This window comes from Dromaius novaehollandiae, chromosome 3, assembly GCF_036370855.1.
Source record: "Dromaius novaehollandiae isolate bDroNov1 chromosome 3, bDroNov1.hap1, whole genome shotgun sequence".
Classification (NCBI taxonomy): domain Eukaryota; kingdom Metazoa; phylum Chordata; class Aves; order Casuariiformes; family Dromaiidae; genus Dromaius; species Dromaius novaehollandiae.
This window is the reverse complement of record NC_088100.1, coordinates 55,055,523-55,071,834: the sequence shown is the minus strand read 5'-3', so window position 1 is coordinate 55,071,834 and position 16,312 is coordinate 55,055,523. Positions and strand designations below refer to the sequence as shown.

Here is a 16,312-nt window from a genome sequence, read left to right as displayed (position 1 = left end):
GGCTCCATTTCAAGTATGTTGTGGAGTGGCAGTATGGCTGGTTGCTGATATCACACAGAAAATGCATATCAGTAACATAGTGGCTTTTGACCAGTGAATGTACTATGGTCTGTATCCTCTATGCATACGTGTTTAAACAGTGACACCAGGTTGGGTTGGAGAAAATTTTGGTTCTTGCACATTAGTTCATCTTCATGGAGGAAAGGGCCACCGCTCTTCCTAGTTCCCTGGAGAAATGTAAATTTTTAGTTTATCCCTTTCCTAATTTCTCTGATACTGGCATTTATTAAAATGAGTATTTAACTTAGTTTTGCCAAAGATTGCATGTCTTCTGCTACAGTCACCCACTCTGTAATAACGTGATTGTTTATATCTCACAGGTCCGTCCGCTTGGCAGAACTGGACCTATGATGTGAAAGTATCATCTCAGTGCCCTTCTGACGAGGAACAAGTTGTTTCAAACATTAGTGACACCAGGTTTACAGTGAAGGGGCTGGCCAGCTTCACAGCATACGAAATGTCAATCAGAGCTGTGTCTCCTGCTGGCGAAGGGCCTTGGTCAGAGCTGTTTAGAGGCATGACTTTAGAAGAAGGTGAGAATTGCTGCTTCACCTAGGAGAAATGAAAAATGAGTCAGTACAGCTTTCCACCTGGTGAGGTGCCTAGGCTTTGGGCAAAGACTGCAAAATGAGTCACCCAAAAAGGATTGTCTTAGAAACTCTAAAGAATGTGGGCTAAAGAAGTTAGCATTTAGTTAAAGTAGTAAGGTTCTCAAACTACAGCACTGGTGTTTTGTTATATACTAGTATTAGTATATAATACTATATGCTAATATTAGTATATACTTAGTACACTAATTATATGCTGATATTATGTATTATTAATATTTATATATATTTTTCTAATGTGAATGTAATAGCAAATGCATTATTTGACACACTGTCAAGTAAACACATGTGACAGGCTTTGTGCTTTACTGTGCTCTATAAAGTTCTTTCTATGATGAAGTGACAAGAATAGCTGTCTTTGGTTTGAGCAGTGTCTTGGGGGTTAATGACAGTTTTCAGGACAGTGTAGGCTCACTAAAGGAAATAGCTGAGAACCCTTGGTTTTAGTATAGACAATGGGGGAAATGGATGTGTGTGCAATATCTGAGATTATACAACTTTGGAATGTATTTTGAAACCTTGTTTACCCTAATAGCATATGTCTGAGGGGAGAAGAGGTTTCAGCTTAAGGCATTGGGCTGGCACCTGAGATCTGGGATGACTTTTGCATGACTTGGGTAAGGCAAGGTCCAAACCCACAGTGGTGGTCAGGCATCTAATAACGTTTCAAATCACCTTAAGGTTCTGGGTCTAAACCTGTCTTAAATCTCTCAGTTTTTCAAATTATTATACTTTCATGCCTTTGCTCTTCCTCCATTATTCCTTAGGGCAAGGACAGTTTTAACTGTGTTTCTGTAACTTTCTAAAAACAGACATCCCTGTTATTAGAATACAAATATTACAAATTAATTGTTTCTTGGAATGCATGATTGCAGTTTTCTGTCTTTATCAGCTGAAGAAGAACCATATATATTGGCGATGGGGGCTGAAGGGCTCTGGAAGCAGCGGTTGGATAGCTATGGGCCAGGAGAATTCCTCTATCCTGATATAAGAAATGTTTCAGGTAAATACTAACCAAGCTGGGCGCTGCTGCTACCAACTTGTCAGCGCTTATCAGAACTCCATAAATTTAATCAACAGGACTGAAAGACGAAAGCTTTCATTGCAGCTCTCCAGACTTGAGTGCGCAGTAAAGCGGCTTCACTGAGTAAAGCTTTTGTGCCCATCATCTTTTTTTCTACTTTATGGGTCAAATTAATCCTTAGAGAAACCCTACTGATTTCACCATAGCTACAGCAGAGCTGAATTCAGCTCTCTGGGCTAAACGGTTGTGCCTTCAGAATCCCAAGGTATATGTAATATGGTTATAATCACTGGAGCTATATGCATGCAAGTGTGTGGTTCCTATAGGAAAGTACCTATCTTTATGTTAACTAAGCCTTAGTGTTTGTTTATACTGGTTTTTAAAAGCTGTGAAGTGTCTGGTTCATTTTTATTTTTTAAAAAAAATTTTTTTTTAGTTGGTATATTTGTGAAATGCTTAATATCTTCCCTTCCTTCTTCAAGACCTTGACTGGTATAATGATACTCTGTATTGGAGCAATTCCATGGGGGAAGTTCTGACCTGGTCATTGAACAGGAGAGAGGGTACCACTGAGAATACTTATGTGTCTGACATCAGAAATGCAAGACAGTTGGCCTTTGACTGGTTGGGCCAATGCTTGTATTGGGCTGGCAAAGCAAATACGGTACGTAGAGTTGCACTTCTAAAACCTGAAGCTAATAAGAAAGGCTGTAAAATAGTATTTGTGAAGCTAATCCTTACTTCTTGCAACCTGAGATATGTTTGGACTGTTGCTACAGTAATACACAACAAGGAGGCCTTTCTTCCCTTGTGAGGTTTTCCACAGTTATGCAAAAGTTTGGAGTAAAATGTTCACTAATATTTGCTAATGCAGGACACTGAATTCCAGGTGCAAAACAGGCAAATCGAATGTGCTGTCAATAGTTTTGTAGAATTCAATACTGTAAAACTAAGTGAAGATAGTGAAAATGGAGGCTGCCAAGTTGCTTCTGGTTAAGAAGCTGATGGACTTTATTTTAATCCTTATATATGTAGCAAATTTAATATGATTTGCTTACATGGGGATTTTCAAGACTGGCCTCTGTAATGTGATATTTTGCAGATACCTGCTGGTAAAAAAACAATTGCACTTTGTATGTTCTTATATCAGGAATATTGACATGTGAATTATTTAAAAGGTATTTGACTTCGAAACTGCAGTGCTAATTTATGCAGTGCTGTCAAATTATGCCTTTCATTTCTTGTAAGTGCAAAGTCAGAAGCTGTTTTAAAAACTGGAGCTAGAAGGCCAGATTTCACACTGCCTTGCACCCTCATTTACACTTGTGAATAGTGAATATGAAGTGGGTGAGAAACTTAGTCAGACAGAAGGCTGCCAAAACTGGGAAAAACAAGGGGGATAGAAATTTGAGTTTTTTCTTTTGTTACTTTCTGGCAAACATTAAATAATAATTTTGCCTTATTCCTCATCTTACGCTTTAAATGCAAAGGCTTGGGCTCTGAAAGCCTAAGGCTTGCATAGGCTTGAGATAAAGACTGTGGAAAAGTACTCATGTATATTCAAAAAATCATGGCTGATAATTTAGGTGTGATATTAAAAGCAATTCTTCTGTCCCTAGATCTTCAGAAAATCACTGCTGGGAGGCCATATGGATGTTGTGGCTCATGTTGTGTTCCTAGTGAAGGATCTAGTAGTGGATTCAGTAAATGGTTATCTTTACTGGGCCACAATGTACTCAGTGGAGAGCACAAGACTGAATGGAGAGCATTATCTTATGTTACAAGAACAGCTACAGTTTTCTGGTAAACAGGTGACTGATGTCTATTTTTTTTTTTTTAAGTGTGTTTTAGTGATTAGGTCTCTAGGATACAGTCAGTGTTTGTGGTTGTCAAAATCACCGTGTTATGACCAGAAGAATAACATGCCTTGCGTGTAATAGCTGTATGGAAACTTTGGCCTTTAATGTTAAAATCAAACGCTTGCAACAAAAAGTGATATTAAAGACATCTTTGTAGTTGTAAGGCTGCTCCCTCCCGCATGTGAAATGTGCTTGCCCAGGAACAACCAGCCGACCATTATATTCCTTCGATGACCAAGCTTACTTTTACCAAAGGGCTTAGCTCTAGTTGTCAGTTCTGGCTTTCCCATCAAGGTGTTAAAGAAAAGAGCCAGAGCTCAGTGCTCCATAGCATCCTACCTCCTTTGTGCCATTCCCCAGCTCAGAGGTCCTGACATGGCCAGTTTTGTGCCAAGACACATCTCCATTCACCCCTCTCTGAAGTCCATCAAGCCTTTTCAGTCCTTGGTTCACTGCTGACCCCTCACAGACCATCGTTGCTCTCCCCAAACTCATCCTGCTACTGCCACTACGTGGGATTTGCCCTTGTTCTTGAGAGGCAGGATTCAGTGTTGCCTATGCATCCAAAGAGCTTAGAGACTGAGCTCCCCCCATGAAAAGACCTGCCAGGGTCTCAGCAGCTGCAATTGCTTTTGTTTCCTTTCTTCCCCCGATGTGTGCATTTGGGAGAAAGGAGGTGGATGACCCAATTCCCAGGCAAGAAAACTTCTTACTGCCATAATGGAGTCCGAAGGACACAAGGGGTTGGTGCGATCAGAGCCCCAGACCTAGCAAAGCAGGTCAGGCTGAGGGGCCATCCCACCTACTGCAGTGCTTTTACTCTATGGACTCAAAGGAAAGCTGAATGGTCCCCTCCTCAAACCTCTATGGGGTTTCTCCCTCTGTCCCAAGAGCCGGAGTGAGGCATCACCTGACTGCCACAGAAGTGTTAAAAATACAGAAAAAACCCCACACAACCCCCCCTCAGACATATTACTGCAAAAGCTTTCTTTAAAACATGGCTCTTGCTAAAGAAACCTTTTTTCTTTTTGTTCCATCCTTTCTGAACTTTAGAGGTTTGTATCTCTTGGTTAGCCTTGTGCCCTAGAACGTTTCAATCTTCTTTACCTAGATAAAAAGATGCTGATGTTTCTCCGAAAAAAAGCCTGGCCTGGTTTAGTCTCTGACAGGCAATTAGCATTCAGAAAGGTCAGCTGGTTTACCAGGTCTCTGTTATGTTCACTCTGTGAGAGGGTTTGGTGAGGAGAGGGAAAGCTGGTTCTGGTGTTGTACCTGCTACACTTGTAAACATAAATACAGAAGAACTGAAAAACTTTTTTCACATGTAAAGAATAATGTCTGTGCTGCAAAGGGTTACTGTTTTTTCCAGGACTAGCCTCACACCTCTCCTCAATGGCTGGTTTGGAACATCTTCACGGAAAGATGTACGCTTTCCCAGCCCAACAGCACGCTTAAATTTATCACGTATCTTCTGGGTGACCTGCTTTTAAGAACTGACAATTGGCAGTTCAATCTAAGCTGCTAAAGCCACCTTCCTTGCCTTTCTCTTTTGACTTTATTACCTGTTTCGCTAAATTGCCTCATGCTAACCTCAAATTTCTTGTCCTCAGCCTCAAGGCCCTTGGCAGCAAGAAGGCTGCTTGTCTGCTGCTGTCATTTTTTTTCTGCACCTTCCTCTATGTCAGTGATACCAGCCTTCAGCCATCCACTTATTCACACCTCCTACAAACAAACATCTCTTCTCTTGCTTCCACATTGCCCCTAATCTATGCACTGACTTTCCTGAACTCAGCTGCCTGCTGTGATGCATCCAGGAAAAAAGCCAAGTAAACATGTCTAGATCGAGAAGTGACCGGTTATAGCTGACAGGTGTTTATTCATTAAAATAAAACCCAAAACAAACCCATCAAAACAAGAGAGTAGAATATACTTTAATGGTGGAACTATTGAGTAGGTTTTTATTAGCCCATTTCAATATGTGAGCCCATGTTTGTACAAGTAAAAATATGCATCTCCCTTGCACGATGGAGTCCTTTATCCTGAAAAGATTACCTCTTACCTCAATATTAAAACACAGAGGTAATTTTTAATTGCTGTTATCAATAGTTAGACAATGCTTTCTACAAAACTGGATCTGTGCTGGAATTTACTAAATGTTTTCCTAATAAAGAATAGCCATTCAGTTGGTCAGCACAGGATCTTCAGCAGTGTATTGCTGCACCTCCTTTTAGCTTGAAATTTGAGTAATGTGAAGATCCCTACTATGGAAACAATAGGTTTCCTAAATAAATATAAAGGCAGAGCTTTAAAAGTTATTTCTTTGGGGGGAACAATGTCTTTTTATGACACATTTTATTTTACAATCAGTTGTACAGCTTAGCTGGTGCATGTTGACATAGCTCGATTGATTTTGGTAGAGCTACTTTGACATATTCCAGTTTAGGATTTGGCCCAGAATGTCCAAAGCACTTAAATAAGTAGTTTACAGTGTACAATATGCCTGGGAGATAAGTAATTTATAGAGAAGCTGTGTTTAAGTGTGCTGTATGCAGGTGGGGCTAGAACCCTCTAAGTGTTGCCTCTTATTATTGCTAGTCAAGGGGTATTTCAAGTAGCTAGATTTATGTTGCATCTTATGATGTGGAGTTGTATTGCATGATCCCAACCATATGTCATGTCCAGAGACTAATACCTGTCATGAAATGGAAAAAAGTTTGTCTATTTTTGAAGCATAAGAGGAGGGAGGTGTTACATTACTGCCTAACCCCTGAATGTGAATAGTACAAATATTTCTTTGCTTTTATTGATAGGGATGCAAGGATAGAGAGAAGGAAGATGGGCATGTCTGTGGGAAAATATAATAGTTGCAGAAAGAAAGTGGGGGAAGGAAAGAAGACTGAAATACCTAACAATAAATAAATAAACAAATAAAAGTCAAGGTAGATTTAGGAAGACATAACTTGGTGATGAATGTGGGAGGGAGCCTAGGTAAATGGGATAAAATAGTGCATGCTTTGCTAAATATGCACTCAAGCACATGCGTATTGTGAGATATTTTTTAACAAGAAAAGCTACAGGAGCAATCATTCAAACCTTGATTTCCTGACATACGATATCAACCGAAATATGTGAAGAATGTACTTACATAAGGACCAACAGACAACTAAGTGATATGACATTTGCTTTCCTGTCAACATCTTCTGCAGTTTATTAATGAAGAGATCTTTTTTTTTAAAAAAAAAGGAGGCTCCCCTTACATCCATAATGGAAATTTAACCTCATAAAAGAATAGCTACAACTATCTTTTGGATGAGAATGTGAGAAAGCAAGGTTTGAGAGCTGCAGGAAAACATTTTCAGAAAGGCCCATACCAACTTGTAAGCTGAGCTTATGATATGACATGTACCGAGCGTAATATTTAGCAGTCTAATTTGTGAATGCAAATTCTTTGTCACTCACAAAACAGCTTATTAGATGTTTGATTTCTATTATTTTTGCATATGGTATTGAATCTGTTGTTTATTGCAAAAGCAAGAAAGCTCTATTTTGAGTATTAGATCAGCTTAAAAAATCAACAAAAAATTCTGTAGCTAGTCTAACTGAAAATGAAATATCAAAGCAATGAATAGGAAGATTTTTTTTTCTCTGACTTATTTAATAATAAATGTTTTACTAAAATATAAACATTTGAATTTCATGTTTAAATTGAATATTTTGCTCAGAAATTAGCATGTATTTTGCATAAATAATGTATCACATTAAATATTCTATGCATAAAATCAAACCTTGGCAAAAAAAGACAAAAGATCTGAAATATTTCTTTCAAAAAGTGATTTGACTTTCAGACTGGATATCAACCATCTGTTTCAGATAAACAATATTAAAATACCAGAGGTGTTCTGAAAATTTTGATGGGAAGTTTCACTAACCACTTGATACACTATTGCCATCATATCTGAAGGCCTCAGATGCTTTAGGGATGAACACTGTAACAGATGCTCATAAAATGCTATCTAGAAAATCATCAGCTGCTATAAATAGGTATCCACCAAGGATCTGATTATTTTCTAGTGCTGCCTCTTTTTCTATTAGACTAAATGTTTATGGTAGTAGTTATTTTTGCCAATAAAGAGCTATTTGTGATGCTGTCTGGAGAGCATCCATGCCTAAGGGTTTCTCCTTCAGAAGTGGTCAAATTGCCATTTCTTTTCTTTCTTTCTTTCTTTCTTTTTTTTTTTATTAGGTGGTAGGTCTAACTTTGGATCTCACCTATGGTTTTCTTTACTGGCTTGTGCAAGATAGTCTGTACCTAAACCTATACAGAGTTTCTCTTTGCAAAGAAGGGTAAGTAAATGTGTAGCACCGGTAAGAAAGTCTGTACTTTCTAGTTTTTGCAATTCTGTCTTAAAACCCCCCCAGATTTTTATCCAAAGCTGTGCACACTGTACTTGCTAATTGAACAACAGACAAAAAGAAGAGCTGATGGTCACACTTAGCTGATGGCAAACTATGTGTTATGGGGTGGTTGTTAACATGGTTTTACACTGTGAGAAACATACAGTGAATAGGATGCTTGAGTGAACTGAAGTCATGCTCATCAATTTTTAAATTTATTGTTAGGAAATAATCACCATTTATTTTCTGTTTTATATTGACATTTACAACATCTGACACTTTTCAAATGCCAAGAGCTGTAACTTGTTCATCTCGCGTGCAGCTTGGGACTTGAATAAATTCCACTTTCTCACCTGAGCAGTCAGTGCTCAGTGAGCTTTCCTCTTGATCTTCCTGAGCTTGAAATGGTTCCCCTATCCATGAAAGGCAAAAATGAAAAAAAAGAGCAAAACTGTGTGTGTACGTGTGCGTGTGTATATATTAGTCAACTCAGATATACAATGATAAGACCATGAGAGCAAATGATAATTTTTTCTTTATGTGCCAAGTCCATCATACAGAAACTATTTTACGGTGTTGGTGAATAGCTCCTTAAACTGTATTTTTGCTCCCTTTCATATGGACAGTAGCTCTTTTTCTGCAAACATCAGATTAAACCTCTTAAAATTAATGAAGTATGTTTATGTGTGTGTGTGTTCATGATGTTGCAAACCTGTTTCATGTGGAATCAGTTAAATTTTCTGATTGATCTTAGCCTTGCTTATGGTCAATGGTAAACATTTAAAGAATCAAAATACGTTGACTAGTTTTAGCTAGAACATGCAGCTCTATTGTGAACCAATTGCTGGCCATAAATCATCTCTGGCATGCCAGAACAGAGGGATTAGAAGTAATCTATCCTAATGGACCTGATGGTGTGTCAAAGCTTTTCCAAATTTGCTTAGGATAGCATGTGTCTAAGCTGAAAGACATTTCTAAGATAGTAAAATGATGCCTCTTACAGTATATTTAATCTCTTACACAGAAGATAAATTGGGATCAAAGAAGGCCTTTAAGATTTGACATAGAAATAACAAGACAGATCAAATCAAGTGATACTGGTGGAGGAAAGTGGTAATAGAGCTTTATAGATGATGGAAGGTTATCAAGAAAACTAGCAAGGTCAAATTCATCTGGGGACTTGCTTTAGTGAAGTAGAATTAATCTCACATTGGGAAGGAGACTCAATTGTTTCCCTGGAATTGCTGAGAGGAAGGGGGCTATTTTTTTCAAAATACTCAATTTTCTACATGCGTTCATCAGAATACTTTCTTCAGGTTTTTGGACATTGAGCCATTTTACAATCATCTTCTAATGAAACCAAAGGAGTGAAGGATTTGTTTTTGCTGCTCCTGCAATGTATCATTCTGCAAAGTGTTCTGCTGTAGAGAACTTAAAGAAAGCCTTTTGATTTATTTTCCTTCCTTCTCCATGAGTATTAAGAATTTGAATGAGGAAGAAAAACACATTAATGTGCCAAACGTTGCATAAATCCTGTTCTCTTTATGCAGAGTGTTTTCAGTTTAATGTCATACGTGTTTTCACAGTTGTGGTAATGCCATAGTCACAAAATTTGCAGCATGGAGTACTTCAGAAATATCTCAGAGTGCTCTGGAATACTACAGTGGACGGCTGTTCTGGATTAATAGTCTTCAGTTCATTACAACACAAGAAGTCAATCAGAGCATTAGCATTCCCTTTTCACAACCAGCAGAGTTTGCAGCCTTTACCCTCGTTCATAAATCACTCAAACCTTTGCCAGGTATGTTAGTTTCTTTATCTAAACCCCTCAGTAAAGGTATTCACTGACAATCTGTAATTCTTCATTCTTAAAATTCTTAAAAGTCATTTGACAAAAGATCTGAACAACAGCAATTTATTAATAAATGTATCAGACTATAGCTGGATAAGTGCAATTATAAAAGATGATAACTACGGCTAAAGAGGATACCTAGGGTTGTTATTCATACACCATTGTTGCTGTTTAATGACAACTTACCAGATTTTCCATAGTACTTTAATGTTTTAATAATCAGGTTTGAAAACTTTACCTATTGCTTTTATTCTTTAAATTATTGTTATTTTTTCTCTCTCTTTATGGACAGGAAATTTTTCCTTTATACCAAAGGTAATTCCAGATTCAGTGCCAGAGTCTTCCTTTAGGATTAAAGGGAATTCTTCAAGTTTTCACATCTTTTGGAATGCCTCCGCAAATGTAGAATGGGGAACTGTCTTCTACTGTGTGGGATCAAAAGCTCTACAAGAGAGAGTATTTATGCATTTTTTTTCCTATTCTCTATACATATTACTGCATCTAGTTGCTGATGTATCTATTTTTAAACAGAAATATAGTGTCTTTCTTCACAGGCATTTAGGATTCAGTCAAGCAACTAAACTAAACTGTAAATATAAAGCAAGCTGTCCTGTTTCTCCACCACTGAGGCCAACACTGGAGGAGCAGGGGCTTAGCAGTAGCTGCAGGTTAGCTGCAGGGGTGTGAACTGCCAGGCGAGGAGCTCCCAGCGCCCGGAGGCGTGTGAGAAAGCCTTCGCAGTAACTCAGAGATGGAAGCGTCCTCTGAGCTGCCAGGGGGACAACCTTTGCCTGAAAGTGAATTCTAGCCTTCATCCACACTTAATTTTAGCACATTTGACAAGCTGTACTTTCAACTCAAAGGGCAGATTGCTAGCAGATTGCTGTATGTTGTTACAGTGCCACACGAGTTACTGAAACAGCGATCACTCACAGCAAGAGAAGCTCTGCCTTGATTTAATTAACCCGTGTTGGTGAGGGGAATTTTGGAAAACTCAAGGTCTTCCAGAGAGAGAGAAAAAAAAGTTTTGTTTTGTTTTGTTCCATTTACAGTCTTTGGAGAGTGAACGGTGCCTCCATCCCCATAATCTGACAGCGCCATCCTACAGAGTTGATTGGCTGGAACCATTTGTACTCTTCAATTTTACTGTCACTCCATACACGTACTGGGGCAAGGGACCAACAACATCTGCAGTCCTTCGAGCCCCTGAAGGAGGTACCAGTATTTCGAATCCCGTTCCTAACCTTTATATGGGTACTGGAACGAGGTCTACATCAGCAAAATGTCTGGAGAGGAATAAGCTGCCTTCAGGGCTAGTCAGCTGTCAGTGGAGTTGCGAGGACATGTTCTTAAATATTTGGCAATTATCTGTTGCACATATAAATGAACACAGTTGCAGTAACAACATTTGGAGCAGAAAGCACATGACAATATCCACACGTAACTATGACTATGAGCAAAAATGAGAAATTGAGATCTATTATAAAGACCAGCAAAGGCTGCATGTAGTATTTGAAGCTCTTATTAAGATTTTAATAAATGGTGTGCATATTTTACTTCAGTGTATACTTTTGCTCACATAAAATTAAAAATTAAATTGGCTAAGAGATATTGCTGAATGACAGGAGCACTGAGAAAGTATATGAGCTACAGCAGGTTTTGAGGTAGGCAGGAGGAGGGATGGCGTTTGTTCTACACTGTGAAAATTCTTGCAGCTTCGTTGTTGTCTACACGGCTCGGCTGAACAGACGTGTGCCAGTCTGAGCATGCATGAGTGCATTTGAGTCTGTCTGGTCATATAGATCTTTTTTGTTAAGTGAAATAAAATCAGGTATCCCTATGATGATACAAAACTGAAAGGGGTCACCACTAAGTTTTAGATATTCTTCTATAACTTGCACCTCACCACTCACTCTCTGTCAGCGTCAAGGCCACAGAGCTCAGGCTCAAAACTAAATCAGTTAAGCAGGAAATAGAGTTTGTGTTTTAATCACAAAATAGAGTGTGTGTTTTAATAGAAGTACTTTAATCTGTTTTGTTTTTTAATACAGTTCCTTCAGCCCCTCTAAACCCTAGAATATATGTGTTACCTAATAACCCACATGAAGGCAATGAGGAAGTCCATGTGGAGTTCAGATGGGATAGGCCTGAAAGGGAAAATGGAATATTAACAAAGTTCAAGATTTACTATCAGCTATTGCATCAGAGCGACACTACTGCCACTTTCCCAGTGTGGAACATGAGCAACGTCGAACCCACCCTGATGCTCTTTTCACTCAAGGATGTGCTTCCCAGGCTCACAGTAAGGTTTCAGGTATGAAAAAGTGCTGAGCTTATCTGGTTCTTAGAAGTTATCAGTACAGCTTGAAGCATGTGTCTAGGAGATGGTATTGGGCTTGGGGCAATAACTTGTGTTTCTGCTCCTGGCTCCACTCATTCTCTAATTCACCAGCTTACCCTTGGGTACCTGACTTAACCTTTCTGTATGATGTGTTGGCGATTATGTAAGGCGGAAAATAATATTGCTGTATTACGCAGGTTTGGTCTGGCCAAAAGAAAGCTTTCCTAGAGGTCTCCCAAAGCCCAGATAATAGCTCTGGGTTAAACACAGATCCTTTAGAGCTGGTGGAGGATAAAGCAGCCACAGATTAAGAGAAGCTCCACTGCTGGAGTAATGCAGGGATTTGTGCGATCCCTGTAATATGAGACTTCTCACTTAAAATTTGGCAAGAGGCCATGTTTCCCTCATGATAAAAAATTTGGAACACAGAATGTGTGCTCAAAGGACACTGAGTTATAAACATGAGAGCGCGTGGCAGGCCAGCCACTGATGGAGGAGAACACCGCAGGTCTGAGCATCACTTGGCAGTGGGAATTACTCCAGCCTGGGGATGGAGAGAGACCGTCTGGCTTCCTTTGGGATCTAACTGGTAAATGCAGCATGAATTGTCACTTTCTGGGTCACTTCTAGAAATCGTTTTGATAGCCATGGTCCAGCCTTCAATATTGCCTTTGAACTCACCAACAATAGCCTTCAGTCATAATGTTCTTAGCTTTTACACTTGGGCAGTAGGGGATCTGGTCGTGTTTTTGTCAGTATTGCCTTTAAGGGCTCTCTGAATGCAGTCCCTTATGAGTGTTGCTTCTTAACATACTTAACAATCTCCTGTCCCATCTATCTACAGGTGAGAGCTTTCACCTCTGCAGGTCCAGGACCTTTATCTGATATAGTAGAGAGGAATTCATCAGGTATGGACCACTCAGATGCCTTCTTACGCTTTGTGTGTAATAGCGGGTGAACTCAGTGGTACAAGAATTTAGTAATATGATAAATAGGCTCCTGCTCTGAGGGACATTTGCTTCACCGTATGGTAGGCACCATAGAGGAAATATTTACAGCTTTCCACAGGAAAAGATGAACACGTTTCTTATAATTCGCTTAAACTTTGTGAATTTTGAGCCTTTTCTCAGAACTGTGCTAGATTAATTTTTCTAAGCAACCCCAGAGTAGGCTGGAAGAGCAGTTTTTGATCTTTAATCTGCAGATGACTAGGCTCTTTCTAGCTGGGGTGTGAAAGGTGACTAAGAGAGGAAATATAAATTTTACTAATTTTAAATTTGTTATGTAAGCATCCACCATGCCTCTGAAAAATTCTTAGGAGTCTGTATGTCATGTCAAGAAGGCAACATCAAGCTTACCTTATGTATACAGCTATTTGCTAGGACATATATTTGCTATGACATATTATCAAATATAATTTGTGCAGGGCCAGTGTTTATTTTTACCTTTTACTTGCTTTTATGATGAATGACTGCTGTTGTCTAGAATGTTTGCTGTCAATTCCATTGTACCATTTTCCTTCCAGATCTTTTCCCTATTCCAACTCTTATAACCATTTCTGCCAACAAGTTGATTCTTACTGACGTAGACAATAATCATACCATATGGGAACTTTTGGCAAAGAAAATTATAAAGGACATCTGCTATACTGCTAATGATGACACAGTGTACTATATCCTAGAAGATTCTCTTTTTCTTCTGAACATACAGAGCACTTCAAGGTTTCAGGTACTCTTTTGTTCATTTCTTTGCTTGAAGAAATCGAGAAAAATGTGTGGCTGTTATTATCATTATTTTGGGTCTAATTATGTTTTGAAGAAGTGAAAACTGCATATTTAAAATGGGGAAAAATAAACATGGTAAAAAACACTTTTAATGGCAAAATGCAGTGGAGAAAATAGAACTGGAAAGATGCAATATTCTTAGTGATAGTCAGTTGGTATGTGATTTTCATAATAAAAAAAGAAATGCCTGGATAATTTATCTTTCTAGGAAGGCAATAATAATAAATATAATAAAATTTGTACCCCAGATTTTTTTTATTGATAGCTATTAGAACAGGCCAGAACATATCATGTGAAAAGTTTTCCTATTGAAAATGTATGATTTTTTCAATGTATGACTCCTTCCTTCTTCCCTCTTCCCTCTTCTTTCTGGAAAATGTCAGCTCTATCAGGAGGAATATTTTTGGCAAGATATTGCAAGAATATTTTAATTTCAAATACACATTATTAAATACAAGAAATTTAATTTTCATATCAGCTGTCATTTAATTTCATTTTAACTCAAGAAAATAGGGACAACAGTTGATATTATTAAACCAACAGTTTTTGTTTCCATAAAGATATTAGAATCTTCATTCCATGGCATCTTTTTGTATTTTGACTTTCTGTTCCAAGTAGAAATGATTTGTGAAACAAATAAAATTTCAGAATGTCCTAACTTCTCATCAAATGGAAAAATTCTGCTTCCAAGCAGTTTTAATAATAGTTTATTTTTCCTCTAAAGTTTTTCAAAGATGCATTTCTTCACAATGTCACAGCCATCACAATTGACTGGGTTGCAAGACATCTCTTTGTTGCCCTGAGAACATCATGGAATGAAACTCAAATATTTGTTATTGATCTTGAGCTCAAGATAAAATCTTTAAAAGCATTGAGCATAGAGCTGGGTAACAGGAATTCAACTGTATCATCTCTGTTGGCCTATCCTTTCTTAAGGTAAGACATAAATTATTAATACTTTTTTAAAAACATATTTGAAACATGATTTTCATGAAGTCATCAGCTTCTCAGGGCCAAAAAGGGCTTCCTACAGTTAATAACTATTTTGCATTTTAAAGTCATAGAATGTTCGGGGTATAGTTCTACTTTTATACTGCTAGTTGACCTGGTTATGTATGACTTTAGAAAGACGTCTGTTCTTGAGTAAAGACTTCAAATGATGCTTACGTACTGATAGGCTATCACTATTTAAATGATGTAAATGGAAGTCAGTACCAGGTAACGATTTTTTATAGTAACCTTTTTATCCAGAGTAATCAGTTATTGTGATCTTCTGTTGAAAAATATCCTGTAAAACACCTAGAACCACTCTGAAAGTATTCTGCTGTAGTTATCTTGTTGTAAATGTTAGGAAGGTTTGTGACCATAGTCACTTACAGGACTGCATTTAGGTCAGACTGCGCAGGTCAAAATTTTTATATTGTAAGCAATGCATTTTCTTTGATAGTCGTCTATATTGGATGGAAGTCCTTGATTATGGCTGCCAGATGTTTTATTATGATATTATGAATGACACTGTGCACCACGTACTGGGACATGTACCGGCAGAAGATCAGATGAGGAACTACTGCAGCTGTAACGTGACAGAGGCAGAGCTGGGAAGACCTATGAGTATTGATGTATCTGACTCTGAGAAACCTCAGCTGCTCTTTATCAGAGGAAGAGATGAGATATGGGCCTCAGATGTGGATGGTTGCCACTGCTGGAGAATTACCAGAATACCAAGTTTTCAAGGTCAGACTTCTTTGTTGTTTCTAGGTAGTTCATGATTGCTGCTGCCGCTGTTCCCTTAAATAATGTTCATTTCAATAATATAACATTTATGGCATAGTTTCTTTAGGAAATGGATTCCTCTACAGGCAAGACAGACAAAAATGTTTGTGTTCTATGTTTCCAGTTTTGTACCCTCTTGATACAAAGCAATGGAAAGAGCAGTGTGGGGATATTTGTTGACACATATGTGTATTCTAGTAGCGTGTCAGTCAAATGAAGATGCTACAGCATCAAATGCTACTTGTCAATAGATATCACTTTATAGTATTAGCACATTATTTTGCAGTAGTGTAGTATCAGATATACCTGCTACAGATTATCTGTATAAGAAAATACAATACTAGGTTATGCCTGAAAGTGGCATTGCAGACTTTAATATTAGATGTGGGGAGGGCACTTCATGCTGGTAGAGTATTGTATGACAATTCATCTAGGTTAACTGTCTGATGAACCCTGGTCTTTGTTGCTCAGTTTTCAGCTCTATACTGGAAGAATGCTGTGTAAAATTGTCCTTTTACCAAAGGAGCTGCCTTAATTGTTCCTGGGAGATGGCAGAGCTTTGTATTTTTATTTTGGAAAAATGAAAGTTTCTGTAGATGACTTTCATTCTTGTGTT

At 38.2% G+C, this 16,312-nt stretch overlaps 1 protein-coding gene across 4 annotated transcripts in view; it reads left to right on the top strand.

Annotated features, from left to right (window-relative positions):
• Positions 1 to 16,312, top strand: part of ROS1 (ROS proto-oncogene 1, receptor tyrosine kinase) — a 78,183-nt gene that overhangs the window by 18,732 nt on the left and 43,139 nt on the right. For 3 of the 4 annotated variants that reach the window (XM_026123540.2, XM_026123539.2, XM_026123541.2), the window contains exons 14-26: positions 381 to 593; positions 1,561 to 1,671; positions 2,175 to 2,356; positions 3,312 to 3,503; positions 7,795 to 7,895; positions 9,533 to 9,747; positions 10,091 to 10,254; positions 10,851 to 11,013; positions 11,850 to 12,112; positions 12,984 to 13,047; positions 13,665 to 13,867; positions 14,648 to 14,859; positions 15,371 to 15,657. In XM_026123540.2, the coding sequence (XP_025979325.2) occupies positions 381 to 593; positions 1,561 to 1,671; positions 2,175 to 2,356; positions 3,312 to 3,503; positions 7,795 to 7,895; positions 9,533 to 9,747; positions 10,091 to 10,254; positions 10,851 to 11,013; positions 11,850 to 12,112; positions 12,984 to 13,047; positions 13,665 to 13,867; positions 14,648 to 14,859; positions 15,371 to 15,657 (2,370 nt within the window). The remainder of the gene's footprint in view (positions 1 to 380; positions 594 to 1,560; positions 1,672 to 2,174; positions 2,357 to 3,311; positions 3,504 to 7,794; positions 7,896 to 9,532; positions 9,748 to 10,090; positions 10,255 to 10,850; positions 11,014 to 11,849; positions 12,113 to 12,983; positions 13,048 to 13,664; positions 13,868 to 14,647; positions 14,860 to 15,370; positions 15,658 to 16,312) is intronic. The other variant, XM_064508916.1, reaches the window with a different exon arrangement.